Consider the following 10,000-nt stretch of genomic DNA (forward strand, 5'->3'; position numbering starts at 1 on the left):
ACATGTTTGTTTTTGTGACATATGGGGACATTCCATAGGCATAATGGTTTTTATACTGTACAAACCGTATTTTATATCTTCTTACACTGCCCCTGCCCCTAAACCTACCCATCACACACACACACACACACACACACACACACACACACACACACACACACACACACACAGCCCTTACCCATCACATGAAATATTCTGCATTTTTACTTAAAAAAAAAACCTCATCCTGTGTGATTTATAAGCCTTTTGAAAAGTGGGGACATGGGTAATGTCCTCATATTTCACCCTGTCCTGTAATACCTGTGTCATACCCGTGGCATTATACACATTTGTGTCCTCATATGACACAAAAACATGCCCACACACACCACAGCGCCCCCTACTGGAGCAGTGACAAGCTCATCTCTGCATTCAGCATCGTTAGTAGGATGTGAGATGCACAGAAGTGTGTGTGGGTGTGGGTGTGGGTGGGTGTGTGTGTGTGTGTGTGTGCGCGTGCGTGTGCGTGTGTGTGTGTGCGTGGTTAGCAATTCTGGGTAGTTACTTATTACATGTAATCTGCATTACGTAATCAGTTAAATACTTGTAATTAGATTACGCTTTATTTTAAGGTGACGTAGTTACGTTGTGCTTACTCTATTTAATTACTGAGTAATATTAATAACTACATATACGTACTATAGAGTTATGGTTTGGTTTAGGGTAAGTAACTTGTAATTACGCATCATTTACCTTCGTTTATATTACATTTTAAAAGTCGGATTACAGTTATTTTTTATGGATTGCATGGTTACATAATTTTCACACAATGGCGGTACATTTGTTTTATACTTTAAGTTCGTCCTAATATTTTTTTTTGTGCTGTCAAATCGATGAGTCGCATCTAAAATTAAAGTTTGTGTTTAAATAATATGTGTGTGTGCACTGTGTATAATTATTAGCTATATATAAATACACACACATACATGTATATTTAAGAAAAGTGTGTTATATTTATATATAATATACATTTTTATAAATATATTAGTGCTGGGCAATCGATTAATCGCATCCAAAATAAAAGTTAGTGTTTACATAATATGTGTGTGTGTATATTGTGTATAATTATTATTTACTGTATATAAAAACACACTCCTTCATTTATATATTTAGATAATTTTTCTTATTTATACATATAAATATGTATATAATAATTATACACAGTACACGCACATATATTATGTGAGCAAAGTTTTATTTTGGATGCAGTTTATCGATTTGACAACTTTTTTTTCTTAACATTTCATTTATCGCTTATACATATTAGTATAAGTATTAATAATACATATTATTATACACAATTCCACAGATATATATATTTATGAATATTTCAATATTTCAGTGTTTACGAATAATTATTGCCAAATAAGTAGTCAAATAATTGTCACAATGACACAAATAAAGAAAGTTAGTTTTTTGTTAACTTTCGACTTTTTTGTTCCATTTTTAATTTTTTACTATTATTAACATTTTTATGATGTCATTAATCATTAACTTTTCATAAAAATATCAAGTTTAATGCACTTTTATATGTCGATAACAGAATATATATAAATATATATAAAATAAGGCAACAAAAAAAAATCCCATATATATATATAATACACAACAATCCTTTAAATCTATGTGGTCAAATAAGTTGGGTCAAAAGTAATCCAAAAGTGCATTACCTAATATTTGTAATCCGATACGATACTTTAAATTTAATTTGTAAGCAATCCACTAGCACTGGTGCTCAGATCATGTCTAATAGTTGTGTTTGTGTGCTTAAGTGGCTTTGATTCTGTTAATGGACAGTCAGTAACTAAATCGTTCTTTCTCATCTCCGTTCTGTGTGTATGTGTGTGTGTGCATGTGTGTGTGTCCAGGCCACCGACAGAAGCCGGATGAAGCGGTAAAGCCAGGCGCGTTAGCTTTCTCTGAGCAGTTGAGGCGAAGTGCCATGCGGTGCAGTCCACACCACGGCCCCGCCCCCAACCCCCGCCCCACCCTGAACACGCCCCCCTTCAGCAGCCCCGCCCACAGCCAGATTCCCGGTGAGTTAGACGGCTAAACCTCTCTGTGCCTGATCATAGAGCAACACCAGAATAGACCTGCTGGTTCTGTTCCACTCCCTTCAGCTCTGTCCTCTTCTATTCCATATTCCATTTTTTCTTTATGGAGTCACGGTGATTGTTTCTGCTGTTCGGTTTTTATTCCGAGGAGTCCGAGACTTTTTTTAGCTTCATTTCCTGGTTATTTCTTTAGGTTCCTAGTTAAATAAAGCACAAATCAGCAATAAAAAATATATATTGTCAACCGAACCCATTTATTTGAAGTGCCCCTGAGATTTTATTTGGATTTTAAAAATATTTTTAGTGTTTTATATTAAATGTATGTTATATATTACATTATTTTTTGTGCGTTTTATATAGATTTTTTTTATAAAATATATATTAATATAAATACATATTGTTTATTTTTTTTAAATACATATTGTTTATTATTATGTTTTATATTGAATGTTTTTTTAAATTAATATATATATTACCATACATAAATACATCTTTTTTATGTTAATAAAAATGTTCTAATCATTTTTTTATTGTTTTATATTAAATGTTGTTTTATTAAATATATATTCCTATAAATATATATATTTTGTTTTGTGTTTTATATTGAAGGTTTTTATTAAATATATATTACTATAAATTCTTCTTATTATTATTTTATTCTACTCGATTCTATTAAATTCTATTCGTATGACTTCATCCATTCTAAATAGTAAAATTATATTAATTGCTTTATTATAACAGGAACATTTTATAAAATAAATCAGAATTAGCTTTTTAAGATTTTTTTGTGTGCAAACACTCGTGTTGTTGTGCTTTTGCTTTACTGTGTACTAGTTCAGGGAAAGTGAAAGGAAGTGTGTGTGTGTGTGTGTGTGTGTGTGTGTGTGTGTGTGTGTGTGTGTGTGTGTGTGTGTGTGTGTGTGTGTGTGTGTGTGTGTGTGTGTGTGTGTGTGTGTGTGTGCGCGAGCGTAGCACGTTGTTATTGGTTCTGCTTGTTCCTGGCAGGTGACGGGGGGAAGTGGGGACACATCACACATCATCGGACGTTCAGACATAACAAATACAGCGAACAAGGCCTCCTTTGATTGGAGCTTAGACAAGCATGCCAGAGCGTGCCGCCAAACACACACACACACTCTCTCACACACACACACACACGCAGTGGAAGGCAGCGTTTAAGCCCCAATAACAATCAGCAAAAGCCTTGTGGGGCCACAAATGTTTCTTTGCTCTTTCATCGTTTCTTTTGTTTCATCCACAGAGAAGCCAGATGTAAATCCTGGCCCTTTTACTGTACAGAGGAATGTTCAGATCACACGTTTGCTTCGGTTAAAGCAGCGCAGCGACTCTTCACACAGTCTGAGCTTTACCGCACATGCACTTCTGTCTGTGAAGATGAAATATATTGGGTCATTTGATTACGTGTTGATTTAGGAATGAGCGGCGTTCACACAGGATGTGTTTCTGCATTTAAAACGGTCAGATGGAGAGCAACATATCTGAGTTTACACTGACACTGGGGAATATAAAAAGAAGTCTCTTCTGCTCACCGAGGCTGCAATTATTAGATCAAAAATAAGGTAAAATAGTGAAATATTCCTCCAGTGTAAATCATCTGTTCTCTGTGTGAATATATAGTAAAGTGTAATTTATTTCTGTGATCAAAGCTGAATTTATCATCATTACTCCAGTCTTCAGTGTCACATGATCCTTCACTAATCATTCTCAGATGAGGAGCTGATGATCAACACATTAATTAATGTTATTAGTGTTGAAAACTGTTCATATTTTTGTGAAAATCGTGATATACCACGATAACAAAGAGAGTTCAAAAGAACAGCATTTATTTGAAAAAAAATTGTAACGCTATAAATGTCTTTACAGTTAGTTTTGATTAATTTAATGCACCCTTGCCGGGCAAAATTTTTTTTTAATTTTACATATTCTTCTGAGAAATGAACTGACGACAGCTCTAAGTTTGGCACTTCTGCTTCTCACGCGCCGTTTAAAACATTTCCCAATCTGAGAACACAGGCCTCCCGCTCCGAAACACTGAGATCCTCTTAGTTTCTCTTCCCCTTCATGGGTGCAGATGGGAGAAAGGTGTGTGTGTGTGTGTGTGTGTGTGTGTGTGTGTGTGTGTGTGTGTGTGTGTGTGTGTGTGTGTGTGTGTGTGTGTGTGTGTGTGTGTGTGTGTGTGTGTGTGTGTGTGCGTGTGCGCATGCGTGTGTTTGTGTTTGTGTGTGCGTGCGTGCGTGTGCATGTGTTTGTGTGTGTTTGTGTTTGTGTGTGTGTGTGTGTGTGTATGTGTGCGCGTGCGGTAGAAAAACGAGCACCTTGCTTATGAATAACGAGGAGGAAGCAGAACGCAGAAAAGAGGAAGTGAGACGTGTTTGACAGGAAGCAGGCCTGTGTGAAAATCCCTCAATCAAAGTACAACCAGTTTGATTTTTTTTCCATGGAAATAAGGTGATTAAAATAAGCAAAAATTATTTCCCTAAACACCAAATTCTGCATTTAATTGGTCATCAGACGTTCTTCCTGGGGCTGTTTTAATTTCAGCAGTGAAAGAGTTAACCCTAAGTAATGAAGTGTTCCGGATGATGGAGCGATGACGAGCCTGAACCGAGCCTGAACAGCGCCTGAACTGGGCCTGAACCGAGCTTGAACTGGGCCTGAACCGAGCCTGAATTGGGCCTGAACCGAGCCTGAACAGGGCCTAAACCGAGCCTGAACTGGGCCTGAACCGAGCCTGAACTGGGCCTGAACCAAGCTTGAACCGGGCCTGAACCGAGCCTGAACCGGGCCTGAATCGGCCCTAAACCGAGCCTGAACCGTGCCTGAACCGAGCCTAAACTGGGCCTGGACTTGGCCTGAACCAAACCGGCCCGAGCGCGGGACAGAGCGTTTCCTGCCGCCTGCTCCCTCTGATCCACGGGCCAGAAATAGCAGCAGGATCACGGCCAGCGGAAAGCGTTATTAAGTCATTCAAGAGCTCATACTCTCTCATTCGCTGCTACCTCTCTTCTCATACCCGCGCAAATAAGAAGCAGCTGCTGTGTTCAGAGCACATTTGAGGAAGCTTGTGTTCTCATTATTTAGACTGTTTTATATTAAATGTTTTTATTAAATATTTTTTACTATAAAGACATTATTTTTTTATTTTTTTTGTGTTTTAAATTTAATGTTTTTTTGTAAATATACTCTACTCTATTCTACTCTACTCTATTCTACTCTACTCTATTCTACTCTACTGTACTCTACTCTATTCTACTCTATTCTACTCTACTCTATTCTACTTTACTCTATTTTACTCTATTCTACTCTACTGTACTCTACTCTATTAAACTCTATTCTACTCTACTCTATTCTACTCTACTGTACTCTACTCTATTCTACTCTACTCTACTGTACTCTACTCTACTCTACTCTATTCTACTCTACTGTACTCTACTCTATTCTACTCTATTCTACTCTACTGTACTCTACTCTATTCTACTCTATTCTATTCTACTCTACTGTACTCTACTCTATTCTACTCTACTGTACTCTAATCTATTCTACTCTACTGTACTCTACTCTATTCTACTCTATTCTACTCTACTCTGCTGTACTCTACTCTATTCTATTCTACTCTACTGTACTGTACTCTACTCTATTCTACTCTACTCTATTCTACTCTATTCTATTCTACTCTACTGTACTCTAATCTATTCTACTCTACTCTATTCTACTCTACTGTAGTCTACTCTACTCTATTCTACTCTACTCTATTCTACTCTGCTGTACTCTACTCTAATGTACTCTTTTCTACTCTACTGTACTCTACTCTACGCTATTCTACTCTACTGTACTCTACTCTACGCTATTCTACTCTACTGTACTCTATTCTATTCTACTCTACTGTACTCTACTCTATTCTACTCTACTCTACTCTATTCTATTCTTTACTCTATTCTACTCTAATCTACTTTATTCTACTCTATTCTTTTCTACTCTACTGTACTCTACTCTATTCTACTCTACTGTACTCTTCTCTATTCTACTCTATTCTACTCTACTCTGCTGTACTCTACTCTATTCTATTCTACTCTACTGTACTCTACTCTACTCTACTCTATTCTATTCTACTGTACTCTACTCTACTCTATTCTACTCTATTCTACTCTACTGTACTCTACTCTATTCTACTCTACTCTATTCTACTTTACTGTACTCTACTCTACTTTATTCTACTCTACTATATTCTACTCTACTGTACTCTATTCTACTCTACTGTACTCTATTCTACTCTACTGTACTCTATTCTATTCTACTCTACTGTACTCTATTCTATTCTACTCTACTGTACTCTACTCTATTCTACTCTATTCTACTCTACTCTACTCTACTCTATTCTATTCTTTACTCTATTCTACTCTAATCTACTTTATTCTACTCTACTCTATTCTACTCTACTGTACTCTATTCTATTCTACTCTACTGTACTCTACTCTACTCTATTCTACTCTATTCTACTCTACTCTATTCTACTCTATTCTACTCTACTGTACTCTACTCTATTCTACTGTACTCTACTCTATTATATTCTACTCTACTGTACTTTACCCTACTCTACTCTGATCTATTCTATTCTACTCTATTCTACTCTATTCTACTCTACTCTATTCTACTCTACTGTACTCTACTCTATTCTACTCTACTGTACTCTATTCTACTCTACTCGACTGTACTCTACTCTATTCTATTCTACTCTACTGTACTCTACTCTATTCTACTCTACTGTACTCTACTCTATTCTACTCTACTGTACTCTATTCTACTCTACTGTACTCTACTCTACTATACTCTATTCGACTCTACTCTATTCTATTCTACTCTACTGTACTCTACTCTACTGTACTCTATTCTACTCTACTGTACTCTACTCTATTCTACTCTACTGTACTCTACTCTACTGTACTTTACTCTATTCTACTCTACTGTACTCTACTCTATTCTACTCTACTGTACTCTACTGTACTCTACTCTATTCTACTCTACTGTACTCTACTAGATTCTACTCTACTGTACTCTACTCTATTCTACTCTACTGTACTCTATTCTATTCTACTCTATTCTACTGTACTCTACTCTATTCTACTCTACTCTATTCTACTCTACTGTACTCTACTCTACCCTATTCTACTCTACTGTAGTCTACTCTATTCTATTCTTTACTCTATTCAACTCTAATCTACTTTATTCTACTCTACTCTATTCTACTCTACTCTACTCTACTGTATTCTATTCTACTCTACTGTACTCTACTCTATTCTACTGTACTGTACTGTACTCTATTCTATTCTATTCTACTTTACTCTACTCTACAGTGATCTATTCTCTTCTACTCTGTTCTACTCTACTGTACTGTACTCTATTCTATTTTACTCTACTGTACTGTACTCTATTCTCTTCTACTCTATTCTACTGTACTGTACTCTATTCTATTCTACTCTACTGTACTCTACTCTATTCTACTGAACTCTATTCTACTCTACTCTACTCTATTCTACTGTACTCTACTCTATTCTGTTCTACTCTACTGTACTCTACTCTATTCTACTCTACTGTACTCTACTCTATTCTACTGAACTCTACTCTATTCTACTTTACTGTATTCTACTCTATTCTACTCTATTCTACTGTACTCTACTCTATTCTATTCTACTCTACTGTACTCTATTCTACTCTACTGTACTCTACTCTATTCTACTGTACTCTATTCTACTCTACTGTTCTCTACTCTATTCTACTCTATTCTACTGAACGCTATTCTACTCTACTGTACTCTACACTATTCTATTCTACTCTATTCTACTGTACTCTACTCTATTCTACTGTACTCTACTGTACTGTACTCTATTCTACTCTACTGTACTCTATTCTATTCTACTTTACTCTACTCTATTCTATTCTACTGTAATCTACTCTATTCTATTCTACTCTACTGTACTCTACTCTATTCTACTGTACTCTACTCTATTTTACTCTACTGTACTCTACTCTATTCTATTCTACTCTATTCTACTGAACTCTATTCTACTCTACTGTACTCTACACTACACTATTCTATTCTACTCTATTCTACTCTACTGTACTCTACTCTATTCTACTCTACTATACTCTATTCTATTCTACTGTACTCTATTCTACTCTATTCTGTTCTACTCTACTGTACTCTACTCTATTCTACTCTACTGTACTCTAATCTATTCTACTCTACTGTACTCTACTCTATTCTACTCTATTCTACTCTACTGTACTCTACTCTACTCTATTCTACTGTACTCTACTCTATTCTACTGTACTCTACTCTACTGTACTCTACTCTATTCTACTCTACTGTACTCTACTCTTTTCTACTCTACTGTACTCTACTGTACTCTACTCTATTCTACTGTACTGTACTCTATTCTATTCTACTGTACTCTATTCTATTCTACTCTACTGTACTCTACTCTGTTCTACTCTACTGCACTCTACTCTATTCTACTCTACTGTACTCTACTCTATTCTACTCTACTGTACTCTACTCTATTCTACTCTACTGTACTCTACTCTATTCTGCTGTACTCTACTGTACTTTACTCTATTCTACTCTACTGCACTCTACTCTATTCTACTCTACTGTACTCTACTCTATTCTACTCTATTCTACTCTACTGTACTCTACTCTATTCTACTCTACTCTACTGTACTCTACTCTATTCTACTCTACTCTATTCTACTCTACTGTACTCTACTCTATTCTACTCTATTGTACTCTACTCTATTCTACTCTACTCTATTCTACTCTACTGTACTCTACTCTATTCTACTCTATTGTACTCTACACTATTCTACTCTATTTTACTCTACTCTACTCTACTCTCTCTATTCTACTCTACTCTATTCTACTCTATTGTACTCTACTCTCTCTATTCTACTCTACTCTACTCTCTCTATTCTACTCTACTCTACTGTACTCTATTCTACTCTACTGTACTCTACTCTACTCTACTCTATTCTCTCTATTCTACTCTACTCTATTCTACTCTACTGTACTCTACTCTACTCTCTCTATTCTACTCTACTCTACTCTACTCTATTCTACTCTATTGTACTCTACTCGACTCTCTCTATTCTACTCTACTCTCTCTATTCTACTCTACTCTACTCTACTGTACTCTACTCTATTCTACTCTACTCTACTCTCTCTACTCTACTTTACTCTACTCTACTCTACTCTACTCTACTCTACTCTACTCTACTCTACTGTACTCTACTCTATTCTACTCTACTCTACTGTACTCTATTCTACTCTACTCTACTCTACTGTACTCTACTCTATTCTACTCTACTCTACTTTACTCTACTCTACTCTACTGTACTCTACTCTATTCTACTCTACTGTACTCTACTCTATTCTACTCTACTGTACTCTACTCTATTCTACTCTACTGTACTCTACTCTATTCTACTCTACTCTACTGTACTCTACTCTATTCTACTCTACTGTACTCTACTCTATTCTACTCTACTTTACTGTACTCTACTCTATTCTATTCTACTCTACTGTACTCTACTCTATTCTACTCTAGTCTACTCTACTCTACTGAACTCTACTCTATTCTACTCTACTCTACTCTACTCTACTCTACTCTACTCTACTCTCTCTATTCTACTCTCTCTATTCTACTCTCTCTATTCTACTGTACTCTACTCTATTCTACTCTACTCTCTCTACTCTACTCTACTGTACTCTACTCTATTCTACTCTACTCTACTGTACTCTACTCTATTCTACTCTACTCTACTGTACTCTATTCTACTCTACTCTACTCTACTGTACTCTACTCTATTCTACTCTACTTTACTCTACTCTA

The 10,000-nt window shown here is 36.0% G+C and overlaps 1 protein-coding gene across 3 annotated transcripts in view; it reads left to right on the top strand.

Moving 5' to 3' along the window:
• The window catches only part of runx1 (RUNX family transcription factor 1), a 204,472-nt gene that overhangs the window by 185,113 nt on the left and 9,359 nt on the right, over nt 1-10,000 (top strand). For all 3 annotated transcript variants that reach the window (XM_067442274.1, XM_067442275.1, XM_067442277.1), the window contains one exon: nt 1,908-2,075. In XM_067442274.1, the coding sequence (XP_067298375.1) occupies nt 1,908-2,075 (168 nt within the window). The remainder of the gene's footprint in view (nt 1-1,907; nt 2,076-10,000) is intronic.

Source organism: Pseudorasbora parva, chromosome 4 (genome assembly GCF_024679245.1).
Source record: "Pseudorasbora parva isolate DD20220531a chromosome 4, ASM2467924v1, whole genome shotgun sequence".
Lineage (NCBI taxonomy): Eukaryota > Metazoa > Chordata > Actinopteri > Cypriniformes > Gobionidae > Pseudorasbora > Pseudorasbora parva.